This window comes from Paralichthys olivaceus, chromosome 15, assembly GCF_024713975.1.
Source record: "Paralichthys olivaceus isolate ysfri-2021 chromosome 15, ASM2471397v2, whole genome shotgun sequence".
NCBI lineage: Eukaryota > Metazoa > Chordata > Actinopteri > Pleuronectiformes > Paralichthyidae > Paralichthys > Paralichthys olivaceus.
In genome coordinates, this window is record NC_091107.1 from 1,877,465 (window position 1) to 1,904,949 (window position 27,485).

The following is a 27,485-nucleotide window of genomic DNA, read 5'->3' on the forward strand; positions in this document are numbered from 1 at the left end:
AAAACAAGTATTATACAAGATATTGACAACCTGAATAAAGAAGTAATAAATGTAAAGATATCTTATATAATATGAATGACTTTATTATTATTATTATCATTACTATTAGTAGTAGTATTAAGATATATTTTATTATTATAATCATTCTAATTGTTAGACTGATGGACGTATATACTATGACTAGTCGAATTAGTCATAGTATTATAATATAAAAATATAATATTATTATTATTAGTAGTATTTGTATATTTATCATTAGAAGTAATGCTAGTAGTAGTACTAATGTGAATCAGTCATAGTATTAATATGAATGACTTTATTATTATTGTTGTTGTTATTAGTAGTAGTAGTCTTTTCTGAATTATTATTACTAGAAGTAGTAGTGGTGGTAATTGTAGTAGAAGTATAGAAAACTTTTTAATAAGCATCAAAGTGTGAAACCTTCATTACTTGTCAATGCTCGGCTTTTATTGTGAGTGTTGTTTACGGAAGTAGCTTTTATTTTGGTGAGCGGATGTGTGCGGTGTGGTGGCCGCGGGCTTGACGCGTGTGTTTTCAGTTCCCCGGGGCCACAATGTTTTCAACGGGACTCAACTCGCTCCTCCGCGGACTCTCCGTGGCCGCTTGATCCGGCCCCGAACCCCCGCACCTCCGCGTTAGCACATTAACCCCCCCGGACACCCACACAAACTTTTTTTTTTTTACCCCCAGATAAACTCTCGTCCTCCGGGTAGTTGTATGTCAAGGACCGAGGATGCAGCCCCCGCCGAGAAAGGTGAGTGTTCTCCCGCTGTAGCCTCCGAAGCTAACGGACAACTGCTGCATATTTAACGGCTCGTCCGCTTTGTTGCTGCTCCGCTGGTTCCGACGGTTGTTTTTTTTTTTATTATCCCGCACACATCTACCACCGCGTTCCCCGTGCGGTTGAACTCGCTCCCGCTGTTTCCCCGGAGCCAGAAAACCTGTTAGGGGAAAAAAAAAACTCCCATGTGCCTGAATCTTTTTTCGGGGGAGAAAAGCTCCGTGAACGGTTCCCCCCGGTTCCCCCACGGAACCTGCGGCCAAACTCCAGCGAGTCCTCACAACTTTCTGCGTCTAGAAAGTTCGGAACAATTCTAAAACGCCCCGCACTTTTTTTACGAACTAACATCCCCGAAGTGTTGCGTTACATCGGCGCACAAATGCTCCGCGAAGCTTCCCTCGAGTCCCGGTAAATATCACTTCAGTTCCCACTGCTCCTGCTGCCACCCGGAGCTCCGCTTTGTGGAGGTTAAAAAGTTGCGAAAGTGACGCAAGTGAATCACAGTTTTGCGTTTTTCGTCTCCGCCGATTTTGAGAGTGGCGTCACATTTATGTCTCCAACACGAAATAAAGCACATTATCTGTCAGTTAATCACGTTTCCCGCTGCGGTTACAGTAAACCCGCAGATTTCTGCACGAGGTTTGGCGCGTTCGTTTTCTCGCACGATTGGGAAAAGCAAGGAAAAACAGAGGAGAGTTCGCAGATTGAACATTTTACAGATGGAGTTAAGAGTTTGAAGCGTTTTATTGAGGAGAAATAAACCCCAGAGCACAGATCTGAGCAGAGTCCTGTCCTGTGTGAAAAAACTCTGTGGGATCATATTTCAATAACATGGCTCAGCAGCACACGAAGTTCACTGTTTCTTCCCCAGGACGTTCTGCAAATGGTTCAATGTTGATTACAATCAAATAAGATATGTTTGATTAATATAAAAACCTTTATGGACTGGGGGGGGAGTTTCTTGTGTTGTCCATTAAGTTTGTGGGATGTTTGGATCTTGTGGAGCAGGAGTAGTTTGTTTTACTGTGAAGTTATTTTAAAATTAAATCAGCTCTTTCTTGTGTAGTTGAAACAGACACACACTCTTTTTGAGCTGAGAGGTGATTCCAGCTGCAGAGACACAGAGGTCATTTATGTCCCTCGGAATCATTTGACATTTACCTGCTTGTGATTGACAAATAGATATTTCAAGTTTGCTGGTGACCTTTTTTAAATTCTGGAAGTGAACGATGAAGCTCAACGTTTACATCTCCATTTCAGCTGCGGTTATCTGGATCATAAATAAAATGAGGATGTATAAATGTTTTACTGTTGACAACACTCACAGTAACGAGACCCGATCATTGAGCTTCATAATTCTTCTGCCGATTAGAAACTCAGGGAGGTCGACGCTCAGCTGTACAGAGATAATGCTTCAGCTAATTTTCTCTCATACTATTGAATTTTGAAAATAAGATGGAAGATGTATCTCCTGCATGAGCTGTTCACATGAGAGGATGAGTGAAGTGTTGGCTTCAAACATTCAATCATTCAGATCCATTGCTTATTATCCTGTTCCAGTTTTATGTCGTTCTTTACTTAATATGCTGAAATACTTGCAAACACCCATCGTATTTGTTGTAAAGTAGTTTCAAAGCAGATGTGTTACAATTTTTTACTGTAATTCTTGTATTTAGTAAACACTTACTCATCATTTCTTGTAATCTATTAGTCATTTGTTCTGTAAAACATTGGAAAAATATTTCCTCAATCCCAAGAGGATTTTGTGAAATTGTCCAATTTATCCACAAGTCAGAAACCTACAAATCTTCAGTTTACTGGGACAAAAACAAAGTTTGGAACAATTAAATATGTGTTTTTCATTAACATTCAAAGATAATTGAATCAGCGATGTAGTTTGTAATCATTTCTTTTCTGTAAATCAACTGAAGGATTAACGGATTGATCGTTTCCACTGTAATCTTAATAAAACCTATTTCTTTCTGACAAATACTAGCAAGACTGCTCAGTGCTTTAAAGAAATCTGCTGTCACCCAAGGTTGATATCCAACACCAGCGGCTTTAACTGCTTCACATGTGATTAGAAGAGCAAAGAGTGGGAATGTCATAGGAGGTTAAATGTTCTGTATGTTTCTTATTGTTAACCAATATCCATGTAAGTGTTATCTGTGCAGCCAAAGCCTCATCTATCTTATTCGTCTCTGCCATAGAGCTCATGTAGCCGCACCGACATGGAAGCCGAGTATATAACTAATGTTTTGCCCAAATAGTATTTGCTTCCTCTGGGTTTCAAAAATCCTGCTTAAAAATATAAATATAACAGAAATGATTAATTGATGAGTCAAGAAAATAAATAGATCGATCAATAATGAAAATAGGCAGTTAGACAATTAGTTTTATCACAGAAGTCAAAGAAAAGCACTTAATCCTCACATTTCAAGAAAAACAAATATATTTTTGATCCTTTTTCTTAAGAATACTCGAAAATAGTTGGCAATGAATGTTTTAGCTTAATTTCAGCTGAGATGATTTAACTTTAATTTGGCTCATGATTGAAATAAGGAAAGAAAACACGGTTGTCAGTAACGAGACCTGGTCACTGCACTTCATAATTTATCTAACGGCCAATTAGAAACCCTTAGAGGCTGATTCTCACCTGACCAGAGCTGCTGTGTGATAATGAGTGCAGCTCGTTTTCACTAACACCAGTTGTGAGCTCAGCTGAATCAACACTGGCCTCTGGAGTCGTCGGTTTACCTGTGGGGAATTGTTTATCAAACGGCCATGTGGTTTTCAAATGGGAGACATCCCCTCGTTCTCTCTGCTTCAGCTGAAGAAAAGATGTGTAACTCTCAAAATTCATTCTATTAATCCGTGTTTTCCTGCTTGTCCTTCAGGTCCGGGTCACCCAGGAGCTGAAACACACTCATGCCGAGCAGATGAGCAGATTACAGATCAAACATCAGGCAGAATGTGATCTCCTGGAAGACCTGAGGTGAGCATCTGAGGACAGGCTGTGGACAAGTAGACCAAGTGGATTGAAGATTATTGTATGAACCAGACGATGCCTTTTTTTAGACTGGTCCTCTCACAAGTGAAGCTCTTTATATGAGTGAAGTATGAAATAACACCACATGCAGCAGCCACTAGGTGTTGGCCGAGATGCTTTGGTTTCACGTTCAGGAGTTTAAATACAGTCCATGGTTTTGGTTGACAGCACATTGACACCAGTGCCAGCTCTTATCTTCAGAAGCTCTTGAACCTCATTGTCTTTTTTAGTTGAAATCTTCAGCGTCTTGTTTTTGTGTGCTTCCTGTTTTTCAGCCTGAGATTTGTTTCCAGTTTGCATCAGTCGCGTGCTTGCAGGAAAGGTTCCTGAAAAAATGTCTCTTTGTAAGAGAACAGAATAATTTTATTTAGTAGTAGTCATTTTTCTGTGAGTGAGTTTGAGCCCCTCATCATTTGCCCCGATCGTCTCTGCTCCTCTGTCGTATTAAATTTAGGTTTTTAATGTTAAAGCATCTTACAGCAGTTAATTAAAGGGTTAGAGTTGTTTATGCAAACATTCAATTAAAGCCAGACAGTTAGTGTTATACTCCTACCATTGGAGGAAGTTTGCTTTCCCACATACTTGAGTTGATTTATCCGGCATCTCTCCGTGGCCCTTTGATTTTTTTTTTTTAACACGGGTGAATAAATATTTCTTCTTGATCTTGTATCCAAGTCGTCACGATCGTTTGATGGGATGTTCCACCATTTAAAAAATGGCCACTAGCTGCTTAAATCCAAACATGACAGTGTTTAAATTCGAGGAACAGGCTGTGAGTGTCGTCAACAGTAAAACATTTATACATCCTCATTTTATTTATGATCCACATAACCGCAGCTGAAATGGAGATGTAAACAGTGAGCTTCATCGTTCACTTCCAGAATTTAAAAGGTCACCAGCAAAATAAAAATATCTCTTTGTTAATCACAAGTAGGTAAATATCAAATGATTCCAAGGGACATAAATGACCTCTGTGTGAAGATACCTGCAGCTGGAATCACCTCCTGCTTTAACTACACAACACTGTGAACACACTGTGTTCGGATGCATAGGCATTTTTAAGGTTGAAAAGCCAAAGGTTGTGGCTGTGTATTCAGACTTAGTGTTGGGTTAAGTTGACAGCCTTCTGGCTCCCCACTTCCTGTCTGTGGTTGGTGGCAGCTCTGAACCTCCGAACAGCTGGAAGTTAAGGTCATAGAGAGCTGCCAGATGTTCGGACGGCCCTGAGATCACTTTGTCGTGGGAGGCTCAGCAGCGTAACTCTGCCAGACGCTATGTTCAACTTGCCTGGTCACAATACGCCAGGGTCACTCCCCCAATCGAGAAATGAGTCAGCAAACTGGAAATGGCATCTTGTCGTCAGCAGAAGCTCCATTTGGAGAAAATGACAGGAAGCGAGAGGCTGGTGAAACAGGGACATTTGGAAATGTGGAGGAAAGGAAGGGAGTGAAGGAAGAAAGGGAAGCTCCCAGGAAGTACGCCAGATTGTTTCGAGTCAGGGTGGAGTATGGAAGTCATGTCTGAACATGTTTAATGACTTAATGATGATTTGGCTGCAGTCAAGTTTTTTCCCAGGGCACTGACCTCTTTTCTTTTCTTAGTCTTTTGTGTAAATTTAACTTGCAATGTCATTTAGCTCGTTCCTGCTACTGTAAATCAAGCCTGCGACAGTTAAACACCATAATAAAGACAGTATGTTCTGACAAGCCTCACATTTCTCAGCACGTTCTATATGTATTTATGTTAGCAGCCAAACATTTTCAGCTATTTTAAAACTCTCTCAGTGGCATTTTTGTTGGTCTGTTGGGATCAAGAAGGGCTTCTTTATAAACTCACAAGCTTTCAGAGGAAAATCCATCATCGACGAGGCAGTAAAAGCAAATCCCTCGGCCACTGCAGCCTCAGCAGAACTAACAAAAATGAGACTAAATGATTTGGTCCTCAGTAAAAACTATTAAACATTAAACATCACAGGCGAAGGGAAATGAAGAAAATATGGAGGATTGGTTTTAATACTCAAAATGTTTCCCAGCAATGGTCCCTGTCATTTTAGATTATCACACTGAAGTTTGTTCAAGTTTGGTCTTAATTAGTTATTTCATCATCTCATCTCGTAACGTCATCATAACTGACAGCTGAGACTGACTCACAGTTGGTCGAGTGTAGATGCGTAGATATTTTTGTTTTAGTCTCGTCCTTTACTTTCATTTGAAGCTGCGCTATTGTTCATATTGTTCACGTTTTCCTTCTCTTCAGGAGTTTCAGCCAAAAGAGGGCAGCTGTAGAGAGAGACTACGCCCAGGTAAGTGATTCTGAACTCTCTGTGGTGTTTTCACACAGTGTGAATGATGCTTGTTAACATCATCGCTGCGCTGCCTTGTCATTTGTGTTTCTAAAAATACAGTTATTCTTTTTACGATATTGTCCAAAGACGCCATATGACAGAGGGGGTTAGGATGTGGGCCTAAAGAAAACTCTTAGTTCTCTTGTGGTTAGATAACTCATGAATGGGAACCAGCCACAGAGACAAACACCACAACAGAGAGAGAGTGATCCGCTGGCCTGTTTCCTCCTCGCTATGTTGTTTTTACCCACAGCTTCCTGAAGACGTCAATCGGTCGTCTGAAAATTCTCTGCTCCTCCCGGCCTCTGTTCAGGTTTTGCAGCCGTGTGTGGAATGTCCTCCTCCGGTGTGAGGAGAGGGGGCATATCTGTAGTTATCCAACGAGCAACCTTACATCTGTTTGCACATGTGCATTTGGGCTTTGTTTTTCATACATGAAGTTATGTTCTCAATTTGACATGAGTCTGGTCTGTTTTGGTTCCTAAAAGCTGGTTTAAATGTGGAGCTGTTGTCAGCATCATTTAGTTATTTAATGCCTTAAGCATTGGGTGACATTGACAGCTGAGACTAACTCACAGGTGGATGAGTGCTACTGTGCAGGCTCCGGCTCTAAAACAAATGATTTAATCAGCGTAAGATGGCAGCGTTCGTATCAGGGATATTTTTGCCTCATTTCTGGATTCTGGAAGGAAGTGGAGAGGGATCGTCTCTGATCATGACCAAGAGTTTAACATACATGGACTTAGACTAAGATTTAAATGGCTCAACTCTTCAAAAATAAAATGGAAAGAAATGATGATATAATAGTTTTTAACAGAAGTGTTGTTGAAAAATCATCATAATCCGTTAAAACAATTTACAACTAATTGAGTTTGGAATAAGAAACAGAATTCAGACCAGAGGATTTCATCTGTTCAGTTTTACTGAATATTTAGTTTGGTGGAGGTTTGGAAAGTTGAGCCAGGGTTGACGACGGAGCGGAGCAGGCAGAGGAAGCAAGAGCATCGGCTTGGCAGGAAAACAGACGAGGTGCTGGATGAGGCAGGCGGACAAGTTTAAATGATGTTCAGGAAGGTACGAAAGAAAAACAAACCACAACTTGAGTTATGCTGTAGTGTTACTGCTACTTTGGCAAACGGGATGATCACACAGAGACCGGAGTGTAGAGTCAGGGGCAGGTGTTCTGGTGAATTGGCAGCAGGAGGGGAATGATCGTCCAGATACACATTCACACTATTTAAAATTGAATGAACAACACACATGCCGAGTGTGAGGCAGAAAAGATGAACAGTTCTCAAGATATACATCCCACACACGGAGAGAGAGATTTCTGGAGTTGTTAGATGTGTCATTGCTAGTCTTCTTTAATGAAACACACAGGACGTCAATCGTTTTAATCTTAATAGATTAAAAAGCTTTAAATTCATTAGGAGAAGCTAAGCATAAACAGTGACTGACTCCTGCTGTTGAAATTTCCAATACCTATTTGTAGATTATTTATGACGCCTGGCCTGCTCCATATAATCGTGTCACCTTGCATCAAAGATTTACATCGTGTCAGAAGGACGGAGAAGCAGACGAGCGACACTAAACTCTGCACACAGGAGAACCCGTCGAAGCAATCTTATCATTGATCCAGCAGAATAATGCATCTGTAATTATTCCCATCAGTCGTTTTTTTGCGAACACTCCCTTGTAGACTAACTCCTGATTGGCCACATGTGTCCGGCAGCTGTATCATCACTGTAGCTCTCAGCTGATTTATAAGCAGACAAGGAAGAGAATTAACAACGGAGAGACTTTTGAAATAGTATGAAAGTGTAATTGTTGCTTTGGGAGAGTGTAAATGGCAGTTTCCTCAATTTCTGACAGTTGATTCATGAGAAAATAATTAATAATCAAAATAATTGTTTGTTGCAGCACTTGAATGAAAGAAAATTGTCTTGGCTCCAGGTCTTATTAGTTTGAAAGGTGTTGTGTGTTGTGCTGGCTGCTAGTTACAGGATCAATTAGACACTCGCTGCCTCTGCTCCTCCGTGGATCTCCTATGCTCCATAGCCAGGGAAAGATTACAAAGACCACGTAGTATTTTTATCTTATTTCCTAATCAAAGTACTAATCAGCATTTATTCATGCTGTCTGCATTGCCCTTGTTAATCAGTATTTACTCTTAAATAAATTCTAAATTTGCATTTAAATTCAAGTTGTGGACATTCACTTTGTATAATCTTCGAAGACTGTCAAACTAATGTGTGTATAATCAATGTTAATGGTTCTTAAAGGTAACTAAGGCCAAATTATTATTAAAACAGGTCCTTGGGACCTCAAGGTTTCTAAACCGAGTTCCTGGCAATTCACCTGGAGCTCAGATCTGTAAGAGGAGAGCTGCCGTTAACAAGTGTGACTGAAGTATTAAACTCAGTTAGATATTATATAAGTGGAAGCAGGATAAACATTTGGATGTAGGCGAGTCTCCTCATTAACAGCTTAATAAGTCATAAAAACCTTATTGGACTAATCTTCCATAGGGCTATAGACAGAGAGCTGCACCAGCCACCCCTGTACTGGGGCAATACTGGGATCTAACAGCTGCCAATGGGTGAATCAAAGTGGGTCAGACTGTCTCTGGAACACTTCGTTCCCTTTCGTAACAGCCCCCTCCTCTTCCTTTTTTTGAACGTCTCTTCTCTTTACGCGCCTTTTTTCTGGGTCTCTTACACCTGCAAGCTGCTTCAGCCATTAGCCGATTGCTATTCAAATCACACAGTGTGATAAAATGTCCTCCTCTGTGCCGCTCTTCCTCTGCCGACCTCGCATCCCTCCTCCACCTCCCCTTGTCCCCGTCTCACTATTCAGGCGCGTCCGCTATGCTAGCTCAGTTTGGCGATCGCCTCCCTCTCCAAGCTCCACAATGGCCGGGTTTGTAGCAGCTTTGAAGCTCTGGCACCAAGATCACCACGACCAACGAGTTCAGCTGAACAGGGTTGTCTTTTCACTGTGGACAGAGGAAGGATAGATGGACTAATTTCCTTGACGGGTCCTTGTTGGGGCATGTCGAACTAATCAGTTGAATGAGGGGGGGCAAACGGTATAAATAATATGTGGGGTGTTTTTATTGAATGAAATTATTAACATGAGATGGACATCTTATACCTGCAACGACAAGTGAACTGAAACTTTTCCTACATGTTTCATCTTTCTGAAATGGGCTTAAAGAGGCAACTGCTTTTGTTTTTTATTACGACCCCGACCCAAGTCTGATGCAGTTAATGAGCTGCACACACATGGTTATTGCTTCCTATCAGGATCTCCAATAACCCAAACCCAGGCTGCTTATCCTCGGACAGTGGGAGGAAGCAGGGGTACGCAGACAAAACCCAAGCTGACATGATGAGAAGATGCAAACTTCACACACATGGTACACAACTTCAAGTTGAGCAGAAGAGTGAGGCAGCCCACAGTGAAACCACACAGATCTCAGTTAACACTGTACTGACACTAAGCCAACACACGTCACATCTTCAAATGTCCGGTTTAATCTGTAACACCGGTGTTGTCACAAGTTTATTACCCGGTGGTAATATTTCCACTCACTGTTGTATCCCTCGCTCCTGTCTCACTAAGCACAGCAGCTTCACTGTTTTGTGTGGGGGAGGGGCTTCCTTTGACTTTAGGCTTTTTAATGTTGCGGAATTTTTACATTCATAAAAACATTCATGTAACACACTAGAGGAAAGAAACCCTGAATCCTTTAAATTAAGCCAGTTAGTTGTTGTAAAGTCTTGTAACCTAGCAACAAATATATTTATATCGGCCCAATTTAGATCACCTGCACATCACTAAAAATACTTTCACCATAAGTACATTTCTTTGACAACTTGCACCCAGAAACACCAGACATATCATCCTTTTCTTGTTCCCCTGCTATTTGCTCTGTCTATTTCGATTCTTCAAAGCTTAGCCTCACTGCTGGCTGAGGTGGAGCAACCTAATATATCTCCCAGGGTAAATGTGGTAGAAGTGAATTACATTTTTCTTCCAAAAAAGAGTCGACATCAGCGTAAAACTCAGCAAACCTCTAAACTAAGCTGTGGCTTACAGGTGAACGAGGCCATGCAGGATGGAATCGCTTTGAGAGGCTAATTGACTGAAGAAAGAAAATGCAATTTAATGTGGTTTTTAAATTAGTTTGGTGTGTTGGATCGGGAACCTTTGTTTTTTCTTCCCTGTGTTTGGGGGAAAGAAGAAAATGTGCCTCCTCATGCTTCTGTCTCCATGATCCTGCCGCCCGGTGGTTTATATGACAAGGTCACCGGGGGTCACAGTCGTTTTGAGCACGTCCTTTTGTGAAGATGAGACACAGGAAATGTGTGTTGGTGTCAAAGGTGAAAGGTCGTCACCGCTAAGGTCCGTTTCCTCTTCTCTTCCAGGCACTGCAGAAATTGGCAAATCAGTATCTGAAGAGGGAATGGCCCGACAGCCTGACAGGAGAACAAGATGACAACAGGTAAAGTCAACAAAGAGAGTGGCTGGAGATTCACGACAAATCCCTCAAATCAAATATGAATTGTATTTACAGTTGGAACAATAGGTTCAGTTAGTTGAAAGAAAACTATAATATTTTATCTTCAGGGTTTGGACTGTTGTTCAGCCAAAAATAGAAAATAAAGTGTCTCTGTATTTTAAGAAATAAAACTATTGCAGCATGATGGAGCTGTATGAAAGAACCTGTGTGTTTCTGTTTGGTTTAGGAACATGTATTGTGTATGGAGGGCATATTTGGAGGGCACAGTCCAGGTCACCCAGTCCAGAATCAGTACCTGTGACAACTACAAAGTCGTGGTTGCCGATCCGGCCAAGACAGCCCGACTGCAGAAGGAGCAGCAGCTGAGGAAGGTAATGAAGGTCAATCTTAGGACTCCGCTCAGGTTTCAGTTGCACTGTTTCCTCTTCATTCACACAAACACGTGCACAGCTCCACTACACTTTCATCGAGAGAGAAGTTGGCCTGCATCTAATGTGGACAAGACAGTTTCTGAAACATGATTCTGTTTTGAACATTTTGATTAAGTTCCCTTGAAATTCTTAAAACATTTGCAACTTTTCACAACTCTTACCGACCCCTGGCATCAGATGCTTTGTGGAGGACAGATGTCCCAGAGCTGAGCGTTTGATTGGGACAAAGTTTGGGTTAACATATGCTGCCTCAAAACATTCTTTACTAACATTTCTGTACTTCAGATACATTTCATTTATCAGTTGACTTATGTGCTAATACCAATATATCAGCCTGGCCTAATAATCCATCAGCCTCTGAACTGCACTTGTGTAACTCAGTGACTTGTTTGCAGTTCATGTATTACCTGTTTATCAGCTGCTGTCTCAAGCACTGATAGAATATATTATGATCCTGACATTGTCTGACAATATCAACCTGAATGCAGGTTGAGGACGACACTCTGACCCTGAGTTTAGAAACACTAGAAAAACAAATCATCTGCTAAAACGTCTGAATGAGCTTAATGACACAAAAATTCCAAATAATTGATTTTCAACATGACCTGATGACACTGGAACTGAAACAGAGTTGTTAACGGAGCAGCCGGAACATGGCGTTACACTTTCTAATGAAAGCCATAATGATCATTATCTGTTGTTGAGTCAGCAGCAGCAGACACATCCACGTTCCTTGTCCTCCGTTCGGTGTCACGTCCAGTGGCACCTTCCTGTGTGTACTTCTGATAAACAGCAATAAACAATATGCCAGTTACGGGCAGAAGTCACAGCAGTTGTTCACGTCATTAATGATCAGCCCACTATGTGTAATTGTGAACACTGCGTGCGGAGGTGAAGTTCTCTGATCATGAGGTCTGAGGCCACCTCGACCCAGCGCTGCTCTCTGTTTTCTGCTGGACACGTTCCGCTGCCTTCAGCCCACAATGCTGCTCTTGTTCCCCCTCACATTTCAGGAGATGCCGTTATGGATCCTGTAAAACACAGGGCATTATGTCATGACATGTCCCACATGCTGGAGATATGATCAACAGCCTTTTGCATATTTGCATTATAGAAATTTTTATTTGCATGCAGGTAAATCTGTTTTTGTCCTCTGTCTCCAATTTTCCCTCCTCAGTGTATTGAACAGCTGACGGTGGTCCAAGCGGAGCTGCAGGATTCCGTGAAAGAGCTGACGAAGAGCAGGAAGAAATACCAGGAGGCCGAGACGATGGCGCAGGCTGTGAGGGAGAAGGCAGAGCTGGACGCCAAGTACGACCCAAATTACTCTTCTATGTTACAGTGTGGGGGTGTTATTCAAACGTGTGCAAGCAAAACAATCCAATAACATCCTGACTGTTGCTGCTGGTCTGAAAGAGTTTTCTTCTCTCCCTCTCATTCTCGACACTTTGTCCTGGCACAACGTGAACAGCTGGCACTTTGACTCACCACATTGCAGACATTTTTCTGCCCTTCAGGAAAGTTTATTATAGAGCCCAGGCACAGTACGGTGATGTTTTCTCCTGGAAAGGTTTAGTAGCTGGTTTGGCACTTCTCTTCTGAAACTACAAATACTACTCAGTGGATTGGCTGGCTTGTTGTGTTCACACATGCACAGATGTGATCGTCTAAATCTAGTAAATGTCTGTAGAATTAAACACTGCTGTGTGTCATTAATGTGCAAGGCGGTTAAATCTCATATAACCATACAAATATGCATAAATGTTTAAAAAATATGTGCATAGAACACTACCAACACTACCTGGTTATGTGCTTCAAGCTGTAAGTGCACTCGTCTATAAAAGCATCTTTATTACACTTATGTGACCAGGTTACTTTCATTCACTGTAGTAACCTAGTTGCTGAAAGTCTGTGTTGACATGCAGCAGGTCAGCAATCAGACTTTTGTGAACTATTTAGTTTTGGAAGCTTGTTCTTCATATTTTAACTGTAGTTGTGATAGACGCCGCTTTTGGTTTTTGTTTTCCTTCACTTGTCTGTGAGATGAAGACTGAGAGAGTTTAACATACAGTCGTTTGTTCAGCAGTGGAAGCAGACGTCACGTGTGTAGACGTCCAGAAGCTGTTTTCTGTTGGTGTCAGTGTGACTGTATCTTTGGATGGAGTTATTTTAGAAGTGAGAAGGTATCACTCCACGTGCTGATCTCCCCTTTCATCCAGCTGCTCCGATACTGTTCCTGTGTAAAGTCTGTGTCCTTCATATGTATACTTATAAAAATACAATCAACTCAGTAACCTGGGTTACAGATACACCAAGAAATCTGAGATGAGGATTTTCCCTAAATCTGCATGTTCTAACAGTATTGAACATATTTAATCTCACGTCTTTATAGACACGAGACTAAAAACTGTTTTGATCAGAAAGTTATGTTCAGTTCACTATTTAGTTGCAACAAGAAAAGCAACAGATTTTAACACACGTGTCCATGATTTCAAAAATGACTGAAACAATCAATCATCAAAATAGCTTCTGGTTAAAGCGAGGGTTGTCTCCCTGTTGTCCCCACGTGCAACCTATTATATTTATAATATTTAGATGGATTAATGGAGTTAAATAGGAAAAACTGGAACAGAAATAAAACCAAGTTAGAGCAGGAAAACATTCTGCTGCTCATGGATTTCTGATCCTCAGACATCCAGGATCTATTCAACCAAAAAACTTTTAACTTCTTCTTGAATCACTTACATTGAGCACAGAAATGACAGAAACCATTTTTTTCCTGGTTTTAATGATGTTGGAGGAACTTAAATCAAATCCCATGTAAACCCACTGCTTTTTGTTGCCTCTTACTTGTCATTTTGTTTGGTGTTCATCTTTTTTTTGCCATGGCTAGTTTAGTGTCTTTTCAACAGTTTATGTTACTTTAAGCCGTCTCCTCTTCTGTCTCCTCATCTGTCTCCTCATCTGTCTCCTCTTCTGTCTCCTCTTCTGTCTCCTCTTCTGTCTCCTCATCTGTCTCCTCTTCTGTCTCCTCATCTGTCTCCTCTTCTGTCTCCTCTTCTGTCTCCTCTTCTGTCTCCTCTTCTGTCTCCTCTTCTGTTTCCTCTTCTGTCTCCTCTTCTGTCTCCTCTTCTGTCTCCTCTTCTGTCTCCTCTTCTGTCTCCTCTTCTGTTCAGGTCAAAGTTAAGTCTTTTCCAGTCCAGGTCCAGTCTGCAGAGAGCGAGCGTGAAGGTATGAGATCTTTGCATCCAAAAATCTGCTCCACATTTTGGTGCAGCGGTCAGACAACTTTGTGAACTTATGTGTTCCAGCTCAAAGCCAAGAGGAGTGAATGCAACTCCAAAGCCACCCATGCCAGAAACGACTACCTTCTCACTCTAGCAGCCGCTAATGCTCACCAGCAGCGCTACTACGACACAGACCTCATGGACTGCATCAAGGTGAGGCCAGGCTCTCAGAGTGAGCTGGTGGAGGATGGAACAAAGATGTGTACTTGTAAACCTTGAACATGTTTGTGTCTGCAGGTGTTAGATGGCAGAATTTATGAGCAGGTAAAAGATTACCTGGTGTCACTGTGTCAGACGGAGCTGGAAACTTACCAGGCGGTCCACAACACCTTCAACCAGATCTTGAGCAGCTCAAATGGGGTAAGTCCTTAAATCCACTGCTCAACAACTACTTTAAGTGTTGAACTGGAACAACAGAACATCCCCAAGATTGGATATTATGTGTAGGCAGTAGTTACTTGGTGTAAGTGTTTAAGTAAAATGTCTACTTTGTTGAAATCAGTTTATTTATAATGTGCACAAAGAGGTCATCGTCTCTCAGTGACTCACATGTCTCGAGAACTCTTCATCTTATCAGCCTCACACTTGCTCTGTATAGCAGAAGCTGGGACTCATCACTGTTAGCGACATTGTCAATCACAACAACAGCAAGGATGACTGATTCTCCAGTTCGGAGTTTTGCGTACAGAGTCGAGCTTCATGGAACTTTGAATAAACGGGTGAGCAGCTCTCTGTGCAGCAGAGCTGAGCAAATCTTCTCCTTTATTCATTCGGTCGTTGTTCCGATGCACTCAAATAACATTTTCAGATTTTTACTCACTCAAGCAACAAAATGTTGGGAGTGTTGGACCCCGGTGTGGTGAACGGACAAAACGCAGCAGAAAACGTTCAAGAATCAGCATCTGATCAGGTTCATTCAAGCTGATGTCCATATAAAGATAGATACTGATCCAACAACGGGTTCAGTGGTATCACTCAGTGTCTTTGTAAATATCTGAGGAGCCGGACTCCTCTGCCTCACCGACTGCTAATTAATTGAATTGGTTTGAGTTACCCAGGCACTCCTCAGTTACACGCTCTCGAGTCGCCGGCCTCTGTCGCTCTGTTCTGTTCAGGTTGTCTCATCGGAGAGAGAGAGAAAGAGGGAGAGAGAGAAAGAGGGAAGCAGTGGTTTTCAGCAGAGCTCACATTTCAGCCTCTGTGCTTCCTGTGTCAACACCAACCCCTGAATATGACCCGAAGTTTGCTTTGTGTAATGAGACATTTTGATTACTACCCAACATGAAATGTTCAAAACCTTTTAATACGTCGTGTTTAATCAGTTTCAGAATCGATCTCACCTGACCACATGCAACAATCTGAATACGCTCCTCATCTGGTACCACTGGTCTAATGGGAACGTAATAGCTCTCCTATGTTTTCCAGGCAATGAATACAAACTCTCTGATGATGTCGATAATGTTTTACTTTAATTAGATTGGTGTCATCATGCACTTATCACTTCCACAGAACTTGTTGCTCTGTGTAGTTTAATGTTTGTCAGTCTTTACGGGCAGTAACGTCCAGTGACGCCGCATCAGTTTGAGTTTTCTTGTTTTCACTGGGCAACTGATTGGGTGGTTGCATTTATGAATATTTCAGTCTTTGTCTTGTGTCTGGAGAGATTCTGAAAAGAATGCAAACAATCTGACAGTTACCTTCATTTTATATGTATATATCAAATATAATAATGCCACTGATAAGTGACAACAGAATCCATGTTAGTCTTGGATAAGATACACATGAATAAAGATAAATACTATAAAGACATCAAATGAGGAACTGTGACAGAAATGATAAGTGTAAGTGAAGTTCTGCTGTTTAGTTTTTTTCATGCAGGATGTTTATTATGAATATTTATCCTATGTTCCCCTTTATCTGAAGAACCTTTGAACACACTGTCACTGACATGGTTTAATATAAACTCACAGATGAGGAGTTACTACAGGATTAAAGATTATTAGAAGTAAGACAAAATGTGGATAAGTCACTAGACAAGAAGTACGACATCATTAGAGTAGTCTGAAATAAAAAACCTAAGTGTGTTCTTTATTTTTTCCTTTAAAACACTCACGTGTAGGTTGTACAGGAGTTTCACCAGCAGCTGTTTACACAGAAGAACCCGATGTTTCAACAAGCTCCAGACTTCTTGTACCAGCCCATCGACTCAGACACAGTAAGTTCGAAAGCTCTATTTTTTGTTATTCACACTAAATACATCTTCATCAACAGAAATCGAATCACAGCTAATTCTGATCGCACAACTTCACCGAGTTATCAAAATAAAACTCTCACATTTGAGATTATTTTGGGAAATGTTGGAAACATTTTATGAACCGCCCCAAAAACCCTGTTTTTCATTAGTAGTTGTCTTTGACTGATGTTTAACTTTTAATGATATTTAACTGTTAAACTCATTATCAATGGACATATGTAAAATATAATGAGGATTTCCTATGAAAACTGATCTTGACTCACACGTCTCTGTTCACACACACTTGTGATTCTTGTAATTGAGTCTTTCAAACCTGATGAATATTTACAGGAGTTTTTGTATAAATATCCATTTACTGTGTTTTAGCCTTTTTAATGTTAAAGTCCCAGACACCATTAAATAAGCTGCATCAGAGGAACATAAGTAATGTTCTCATTCACAGGACGCTGTACCAGTTTAAACAAACTGTATCTGCTTCTATTTGAATCTTTATCGTAATCATAGTAAATTTCTGAGTACACAGTCAGACCATATTCAGACTGATGTTGGCATTACATGACGAAGTGCAGCCGCCAACATTTCCATGAGACCAGTGGAAGTCCTCAGTGAAATATCATCCATCCAGATAAAATAGTTTTATTTCCAGAGTAGTAAAATTGAAAGAGCTGTTACTTAAACTGTATTTACATATTGAGATATTTTTTCAGCAGTACCTGAATTAAAGCAGCCCCTCGTGTGTCTTGTTTGTAATTTAGCCTCAACCTCTGTGGTCGTTTAATCTGCTCTCGTTTTGTGTGTGACATTTGCATCACGCAACAACCTATGCAGCTATTCCCAGCTGAGTCATGTGCTTAATATAAGTTCATTCTGACCTGCTCTGCACTTCTACACCTGTTCACCTTCTCATGGAATAAAATCTGTTTCTGACAGTTTTCCACCCATGCTGGTCACTTATTGTATATTTTGCCCTAAATCTAATGTTAAATATCTGCACAAGCTTGAGTCTAAGAACGTTTTATTATCTGTGTTTAAGACGCCCTCGGTGTGCAAGTCTGCCAGTGATTTATTGACTGCTGCTGTACACAGATGTAATGTAGTCGATGACACACACACACACACACACGTCTTTTCGAGTTGCACCAACTCTACAGATCCTTTTCTCCTCTGCACTGGTTCCTCCGCTTCACTGGACAACACTGGACAATTTGTTCAAACTGCAAACGCTGGCGTTGTTTTCATTGGAAGTCAAACAAGCAGCAGCCTGTTCCTAAAGAAAACATTAGCGGTGGAGAGCCTAGCCTGCCTCTCCCCCTTCGTCACTCCCTCCCTCCCCTCCATACCTCTTGCACCAGACAGAGGGATCCGGTAAGGAATAGAGCTGAACTGGGAGGGAGGGGCAGGAGGTAGGCCGGGCCTGTGAACGGCCCATCTGTGAAAAGGAGGCATTGTGAGTGGGCCTCATCAGAGTGCACTGACCTCCCCACCCCAACCCTTTCCACACACACACACACACACACACACACACACACACACACACACACACACACACACACACACACACACACACACACACACACACACACACACACACACACTCCTGTTTTCATGTGGAAACATTTAAATTTTAGGGATGTGTTTAATCTCATTTGTAGTGATGAACCTGAGTCTGGAGGAACTATCTGCTCTGCAGAGGTTTACATTGAGTTGAACTCAGTTTTGTTGTCCTGGTTCTTTTCACCATTGTTGTCAGAAGCAGCTGTTGTTGTTGATAAAGGTTTAAAACCCTCTGCACACCAGCTGACCTGCTCCAAACAGCAGACAGACGCAGTCAGAGAGAAGGTGGTGAACACGCTGAAGCTTTTATCATCGGAAGAGATTGATGTTTCCCCCGAGAGTTGGAAGAGACCAAACACTGAGCTCAAAGAGACGGAATATTAGCCTCACGTTTACCAGACGCCCAAGAACCCGACTGTTCTGTTGAGAATGTTCCTCCATCACTGCTGAACTTTTACATGAGAATCTTTTTGCTAACAAGTCCATCATATCAACGTAAAGGTGAAGATATGCTAGTGTTGTGTTCGCTGTGTTTCCACTGCCCCCAGGATGCCCAAAAATCTGTCACTGCAGTAAACACTAATTCAAAATATATGTCCAGTCTAAAAGGACGGTGATGTTCCTTTTGTTAATCTTGCCTTCAAAGCTCTGATTGGCTCGATTAACGTCCCACAGAGAAAAACATGTCAGTGAACACAACATCAGATCATAGAAAGAAACTCTTTAATGTCTTTTGGTGGATTTAACAAGAAACGACAACAGAACAACATTAAAGCTACTTCAAATAGTGTCGCAGCGTTTTTCCAATCATTGTTTGGGTTCTTTTATTGATTTGGTTCTGCTAACCTCATCAACAGTTTTTTTCCACAGATAAATCCATTTTATTTTAGACATTTAGTGCCAAACGTCTGGCAGGCAACATTAGAGCGCAGCTGGTGAACGATATCAGAGAATGAATCAGCTCAGGAGCCAGATATTTCCCTCAGGAGTTGGTGGAGAACAAAACAGAGCGAAAAAGAGTCAAACTGTTGGTGTGAGTTTGTTTGTTCAACGTAAAACAACTTAATACATTTTGCACGGTTAAAGATTGTATTTTACTACCTGAAGCAGTTTGTCCTGCTGAGAAATGAACCATGTAGAGATTCAGGGACTGAGTGAAGCTGTTTGCTTCAGCGTGTCTCAGTGTAAACAGACGTTTCTCTGTCCCTTTCACATCATTGACCTGGTGTTTTATTATTGGACTTCAGGGTTTCGTAAATGTAAAAGATTATTATATTTTCGATTTCTTCAGTGAGACAAACACTCTATTCAAGCTCCAGTCCTGTGGGTGTCGGCCTTTACAACACACTTTTGAAACTTGGCCCATGTAATATGTAAAGAGGAAGTTGCTCCATTGGCGTACCAGCAATGGTAAATATAACTCACACTGGTGGCATTTAGGAAACCACAAGGGCCTTTTAAAGGTTTTCTGGTGGGTCACGGCATTAAATAAAAATGCATTTAGCAATATTTCATTTAGGTTATAGTTGTCTCAGACAGGAATCCTTGTTTTTGTGTGAACTCATTTACATCATAGAGTATTTTTACTGTGAAAAAACACCTTTTTTTCAGAGAAATATTTTTCTTTGGATCTTTGGATTTTGCTCAAAAAACAAAGAGATGAAGAAATCTCTTCCTCTTACGATACTGGAGTTGTTGTTGTATCTCTGTTGTCTTGGTCAAGAATCGTTATGGTTCATTAGTTACCTCCTGCATCTGATCTCTTTCACTGACTTGTTTCTTTCTCTTTCCGTGTTTGCAGGTGATGCAGCTACAGAAAGAGAGCGGGACGGCGGAGGAGCACGGCCTGGATAAGGAGGCGAGGAAATGGGCGAGCCGTGTGGCCCGAGAGTACAAGAGCATCATCCACACACAGCGGGTGAGAGCAGGATCAAACTGATGCTCACTCAATGAGATCAGGCTACCTTAGTTTATTTTTTATTCATTGGTGTATTTAAAAGAGTCCTTAAAATCCATAGCTGTAAATGATTAGAGCAATGATTGAAAGAGCATTAATGATACTAGATATAAGCGGACATACACTTGTGTAGTAATTAGAAGAAAGGAATCAGATAAAAATTCAAATCAATAAAATGGGAAATATCACTGTTAATAGAAATACACTGTAAATAACAACATTGTGCTGCATCATTAGACGGGTCTGGAACAGACGTCACAGTCGCCCTGACCTCACTGAAGAAAACATGCAGCCTGAAATATCTCTAATCCAAACTTCTGCAGGGGGAGGAGGAGAACTTTTACAAATGAAAAATAGAAAGACTCGTAGCAGCTTGTCCTCCCTGTCCCAAAATCCGACGCCTCGAAGCCACAAAGCGTCTTTTTGTTTCTGAACAATCACAAATCAAATCAGTCAACAAAGGCAAATGGTGCAAAGCTGTGAAGAAAAGAAAGTAACCAGCTGTGTTGACCTTGATTCCACAAGCAAACAGTCAGTCATAAATGAGTTCATCGTTTATTAAACGTCATCATATTTCCCCTGAAACAACAAACAAGGAACAGAAGGGAAGTTGTGGCAACAGAAACGATGATGGTGGAAACAATATTTTATTCCTTAATCCCATTAATTAAATTAACAAATATATTTTTATATATATTTAATATCAAAACCTTTTTAACCCCTCAAATGTAGAAATGTGTTTGAGACATGATGTGTTGTATTATTACTGTGAACTGTTCAACTACGTGTTAATGACTAACAGGTCTCTTTTGTCACTGAACTGGAATTTGTCCTTTTACCGTAAAGCAGCGAGGTCGTTCAGTGTGATGATCATAAAAATCATTTAGCACGTGGAGACGATGCAGCTAAGAGTTCATCATCTACACCACATCACATAAAATCTTCCTCGGTGAAGGAAAACGACAACACAGCTTTATAAAGTTCCTCTTTACCAGAACATCAAATTAGAAACATGTTTTCAATGCACCAGGATCAAACGTTTGTGTTTCCAGAAACAAGGAAATGACTCAAACTCCATCAGAGTCTTTTGTGTTTGGACGGTTTCCATCCAGTGCTCTTTTTCTTCTTCTACATTGTTTGATGATGGTTTTAATTGTTAACTGTCGTCACTGGGAGGTCGTCGTTTTTCACGCCGTGGTTTGTTCTCAGGCTCTGGAGGAATATGGGACGCAGGAGTCGTCGGAGCAGAACAACAGTGATCTGGAAACAAAGCTGGAGGTGGCCAGACAGAGTCTTCGGAGGGCAGAGGTAGCGTGTGTGTGTGTGTTTGTTGTGTGTGTGTGTGTGTGTGTGTTGTGTTGTGTGTGTGTGTGTTATGAAGTAAGAGGTCGATTGCTCGGATTTCTCACTGTCTTATTGGTGAAGTTTGCCCCAGGGCTCCACCTAGTGTTTAAAAAGCTGAAATGAAACGTGAGGGTCAAATAATCCCGGCAGTCGTTCCGTGAAGAGCTGCGAGGACGAGCTGATTAATTAATGAGAAGAAGAATCTGCTGGTACTTTAATGTATTTGTACATTTTTAATTAGATTAATTTGGGCTGAACTGAATCTGAAGGGTTTCAGTCCAGACTGAATTTTATGAACCTTTGTGGAGAGTTGACCTGAGGAAGAACTCAACTACTTTAACTTTCTTTTAAATTGGGATTTGTGGTGAGAATTTATGGATCTTGATGTAAAACAAGTTGAGAGCACTGATGTTTCCGAGTGTGTGCAATGTGCTGCAGATCCATATGAAGATCTAGTGAATTGAAATGTAGTTTCTTAAGGAGACTGCTCCGAGGTATGAGCTCTACTAAAATAAAATAAACTGAGCTTGAGTTACACTCTTAACAAACACTGCTATTGTTTTATGAGACCTGTGTGACACCAGAAGGATAATTCAGTGCACATGAGGCAGTTAGGAAATCAGATTCACTCACTCACGCTGCGTATATGTGTGTTTTTATGTTTGTCCCTGAGAAACAACCCGAGTCTGTGTGTCTCAGTAACGTTCACTGTGTTGTCAGGTTTAATGGCTTGTCTTGATATCTTGCAGACGGTGAAGGTGAAAGCAGAGGCTCGTCTGGACCTCCTGCGACAGGCGGGGGTCGCTGTTGAAACGTGGCTGAAGAGCGCGATGAACCAGGTCATGGAGGAGCTGGAGAACGAACGCTGGAACAACCTCAATACCCATGATCCTTCACTCTCTGTAAGACCCACAAAACCCCTAATCTATGGATGCTTCATGTAATCTGTTTTAACTGCAGCATTATACTCACTCCGATATTATTCCAAACAAGTGACGCTCGTTTGAGTCAGATGTGTCGTTCCTGCGTCAGATGGAGTCATGTCTGTTTTATCTTTGCAGGGGACGGCAGATTTGGAGCCAGAGGACGAGGAGGAGATGGAGGACAGTGGTGAAGTGTTGGACGACAGCAGCTCCAGTCCGTCCAGCACCTTGAAAAACTATCCCCTCACCTGCAAAGTGCTCTACTCCTACAAGGTACCAGCCACATGTGATCTCTTCTCACCTGCCTTGTATTGTTTCCTCTTTTCAAATGTTGGAGCTTTGCAGGTTGACAAATCAGTTCCTGCTTTTTTACCTTGTTTTCGTCCCGATGTTTGTTTTCAGGCGTCTCAGCCTGATGAACTGACCATTGAAGAGCAGGAGATCTTGGAGGTCATTGATGATGGAGATATGGAGGACTGGGTCAAAGTACGATACACCTCCACAAGTCTCACCGGTTTAATTTATTATGGATCATTGATTTCATCATTATAATTTATTTTCCTGTGTTTCCAGGCCAGAAACCGCAGCGGACAGGTCGGCTACGTCCCAGAGAAATACTTGCAGCTTCCTTCCTCTAACAGCCTGCTGAGTATGCTGCAGTCTCTGGCTGCGCTGGACGCCAGGTCCCACTCCTCCAGTAACTCCACCGAACCTGAAACCGAACTACCGACCGGCTCCGTCAACGGAGACTCCAGCGGTGAGTGACACTTCTGCTAAATGCTTGTATGTAATCTGCACACAGTTGCATGTCCAGTACTTCCTGTCTGTCGATGTTGGAGTGTCTGAATCTTCACTCTTTGTTACAGTGTCATTTGCGAAGGCCTTGTACGACTACGCGGGACAAACGGACGATGAGCTGTCATTTCCGGAAGGCGCCATCATCCGCATCCTGAGCAGAGAGACCCACGAGGATGACGGTTTCTGGGAGGGAGAGTTTAACGGCGTTGTCGGCGTCTTCCCGGCCGTTCTGGTGGAGGATCTCGCCGGCGCCGGTGAGAATGGAGATGGACAAAAAGACGGCAGTGCACAGGTATGCTGACGTTAGAAGCTGGGGTGTGTGCAGTAGAACAGTATACGCTAACGTTCTCACGCGTTTATATTTTCTGTCTGGCGTGTTTCAGGCCTCCCCCTCCACTCTACCGCTGTGCGACCGATCCCCTCGTAGTCCCTTCCAGCCGGGGCCCCTCCACAGCAGTCCCCTCCAGACGCCCACCATGTCCTCCCCTCTTGCCAGCCCCTGCAGCGCTACCGCTTCTCCCATTGGCCGACCCCCCGCCTATCACAACGGACATCACAGGCCGCCACCGGCGCCACACAAAAGCCCCTTTCAAAGTAAGGGCCTTTTATTAATTCAGTGTATAATTAAGACCCTCTGATTAGTGTGTAATGAAGAAAACAGCTGGTAACTCAGCGGAACTGTTGGTGATGATGATCTGTGTCCTCGTCAGGTCCAGCAACAAGTTCACCACAACCTCCCAAATACCCAGAGAGCGGATCGGGCACCATCCGACCCGTGAGTACACCAGTGTTCCTTTAATCAGCTTGATTTGGATTTAGTCTCAAATCTGACAGCGACAACACGTTGCTGCAGTGACCGTTTGAAAATGTCTGTGTGGACGCAGCGGTTTCTTTGGCCTGTGGTGATGATGGTGGCAGTTTTCTTTCTGAATCCCTAAAATCGACCTGCAGTAATTGAGCCGTGGCAAAAGTTGATGTAAGATAAATGTTGATGTGAGTCATGAACAGACAGACACAGATCTCTGCACAAATCAGAAGATAATCTGGTAAAAATATTTAATTTTTGATCATTTCAGTCAAACCTCAAGAGCTTTGAAACGAGAATCATCCAACGGATGTTTGGATAAAAGACAGAAAATCAGTTTGTTTGATCTGTGTTCGTATTTGACTGGAGGTCTGAAGAGACAATGTCTACATGTCAACATCTGGAACCAGAACAGACAGTGAAGTCTGAAACAATGCAGCAACATCAGGAAACCCACTGAATGAACATCTGCATAAACTGTCACGCTAACATATCAAACAGTTGTTGTATTGTTTCAGTCCGGTTGTGGTGAACCAGCCGAGCGACACGTCCAGAAACACTCTTCTATAGATCTGTGCTCGTCTCTGTTGTAGATCATGTTAAATGATCACGGTGTTGATGCCAACGACAATAACAATCGTTTTCGCTGTGTTTAACTGAACGATGATTGATGGATGTGTCCAGGTTCGTGCGGCTCCTCCCCCCCCGAAGCAGCATCCTCGTGGGCAGGTGAAGCGGAGGGAGGACGTGGAGATCACGCTGGTGTGAGGACGTCACCCTGGTGGTGGCGGCGGCAGTGACGGCTCTGTTGAGACAAGGGATTGGCGGCTCTGTGCCTCTAAACACACTCCCAAAGGAAACTTATTCCTTCTCTGAAGACGCCCCCTGTAGGCGGGGAGAGGCCCTCCACTCTGTCCTCACTGGGTCAGTTGCTGTGGAGGAATATTGTGCCTTTCTTTTTTTTTTTTTTATTTCTTCTCCTTTTCAGTTTTCTCATTTCTCTCCATCACACAGGATTTGTCTCAGATTTGAAAGAGATGGATAAATAAGAACAATATTATAATTTGATAAAAATACCAAGACACAAATCATTTTCAGATTTCAGTAATACTTTGCAGATATTCTTACTTCATGTGAGACGCCCTATGCAGAAAGAAAACTACAGTAAAACATATTATTGTAAGAAAGTTATCTGAGTTGATTTGGACGGTTTCCACAGTTTCTTGTGAAAGTTTCTTCCAGAGCGTTTGATGCCACTGTGATGTCTGTGATGTTCAGTACGAAGCTCGAACCAGGAAGAGATTAGTCTGATGTCTCGTCGTCTCGGCTTTTAAACAACAAAAGGTTTGATGCAAAACGTTTGCACAACTTTGCTGAAATGTGACTCACAGATTTGTTCAGATGTTTGAGGGAACAAATTGTTCAAGAGCCCAAAAACAAACAGTTTCAGATGAAAGATTATTATTTTATTTTAGTAAAAAACTGCTGCTCCACATTTTTTATTTAAAGTTATGAGACAAGAGCCAATGGTACAAAAACATCTGTTGGATCTCGTTCTTTTACCAACCGAGCTGAGCAGCTTTCCGTCGCAGTTTAACTCAAGATTGTTTGACAAAACTTATAATAATGGGGATAAAATCGTCTCTGAGAGTTTCAAACTATTCTTTCTTTCATTGTCTCACTTGTGCCTTGAACGACACGAGACGACGCAGCCCCTGCACAGTTGATCAGGATCCTTTACCGTGAACTCACTGGTATCGATGAATGAACTGAGTCTCGCTAACAGTTTCCCCCTGTTTCCAGTCTTTATGCTAAGCTAAGCTTAGCACCTCCTGGCTGCAGCTTCATATTTAACTGACTAACGTGAGAGTGGCATCGATCTTCTCTAACTCTTGGTAAGAAAGGAAATCATTTGCAGATGTTGTAATGAGATCTGTTTAGAAAAAGTGTTTTTGTCTTTGTTAAATTCCTTTTATTTCTACACATAAGTTCTTTAATATAAAGAAATAATATTATTATGAATAATAATATTGTAATGATGTCAGACATGCCCCCCCCCCCCCGTTATCTCACAGTTCTTTCTCAAATGATGTTGAGACTTATCACAATTGGATGATTATTGATTCTATGCAACAGAGTTGATACTTTGGCAGGACGGCAGCATGTTGTGAACGTGCAGCTTCAACACAAACCAAACGTCCGGTCGTCTTCACACTCCGATCAAAAAAGGCCAGCGGCGGGCGAGGCTGGTCCTCCCCTCCGACACGGTTACACAAACAAGGGAAAAGTGGCAATTTTAGTTGAGTGATAGAAAAGTCTTGATCAAGAATAATAGATCCTTTTTACATTTGAATTTGTAGAACTCTGCTTGTTGTTGTTAGTTTTCTTCGCACCAACACGCTCAGAAATGCCTGAAGGAAGACGTAGTGCGAACATAGTCTAACTTTGTTTGGTTTTTTCCTCTTGTGTTGTTGAGATGTTGGCAACTCTAACGTTTCCAGTTAAGTTTGACTGGTGGTCGGTGGAGGAGCAGTGACAGTTAACACTGAGGTAATGTGCAGTTTAAACACGCCTTTATTTTGGAAGGAGGACACCATCCTGAGCTGCTAGCTAGTCCAATTAAATAAATAAAAAAATAAAAAAATCTATACTGTCATAGTGAAGCACTTTCCTACGTCTTCTTATTCCTTTTCAGTATTGTGGATGCTACGTTGTTTATCCGATTTTTCTCGTTTGACGTTTTGTTTACCAGCTATATTGGTATGAATACTTTTTCTTTTATCAGCTCTTGTTATTTAGCCTTAAATAGCCAGTGTAGTGTCTTTGATTGAGATGTGACCTTTTGATCGTACTGTTTCTTTGAGATATGAATAGTTTACAGAGAGCTTGGAGATGGATATCTGAACAAATAATAGCACAGCTTTTTGTTTGTTGTTTCTTTGTTTCTTTTTCTTTTGTTTTATTTTTTAGATTTAGAATAAAGACTTATTAAACCGTAGTCGGATTCGATCAGAGGAAAAGAGATATCTGTCAGCCACGTTGCTGTGTTCTCGTTGATCTCCTTGAGATCTGAATGACATCAAACTTATTTTTGAAGTTTGCATTTACCCTGTTGTATTAACAAATAAATATTATAAAAGTTAAAAAAGAAAAGATCTCTTTTTCCCAACAGAGACGTCGTGTTTGTTTTTGTTAACTTGCTACTGGTCCTGATTCCAAGTCTGAATCAGAAATGTCAGCGTCAAACTGCCCTGGTTTTACAATGTAAGCTCCGCAGAGGCTGTCGAGTGTCATATTTACACACCAGTGGATGTTTAACTGTATTTATTGTGTACAAATAAATGTGAAATAAAGATAGCTTCCATGAAAGAAACTGAGAACATTCTGTTTTGTTTATGTTGAAACTTTATTT

General features: G+C 41.6%; 1 protein-coding gene across 1 annotated transcript; it reads left to right on the forward strand.

Annotated features, from left to right (window-relative positions):
* Nucleotides 1-279: 279 nt before the first annotated feature.
* LOC109640893 (F-BAR and double SH3 domains protein 2-like) lies at nucleotides 280-27,446 on the forward strand. Its single transcript, XM_020105115.2, has 20 exons — nucleotides 280-775; nucleotides 3,700-3,797; nucleotides 6,108-6,153; nucleotides 10,626-10,702; nucleotides 10,947-11,091; nucleotides 12,329-12,462; nucleotides 14,328-14,382; nucleotides 14,463-14,591; nucleotides 14,676-14,798; nucleotides 16,558-16,653; nucleotides 20,048-20,164; nucleotides 21,413-21,511; nucleotides 22,297-22,449; nucleotides 22,609-22,743; nucleotides 22,873-22,956; nucleotides 23,044-23,227; nucleotides 23,337-23,560; nucleotides 23,652-23,862; nucleotides 23,979-24,043; nucleotides 24,758-27,446. Exons 1-20 carry the CDS (start codon nucleotides 755-757, stop codon nucleotides 24,839-24,841), a joined length of 2,280 nt encoding a protein of 759 aa, XP_019960674.1. The 5' UTR covers nucleotides 280-754; the 3' UTR covers nucleotides 24,842-27,446.
* The last annotated feature ends 39 nt before the right edge of the window (nucleotides 27,447-27,485 follow it).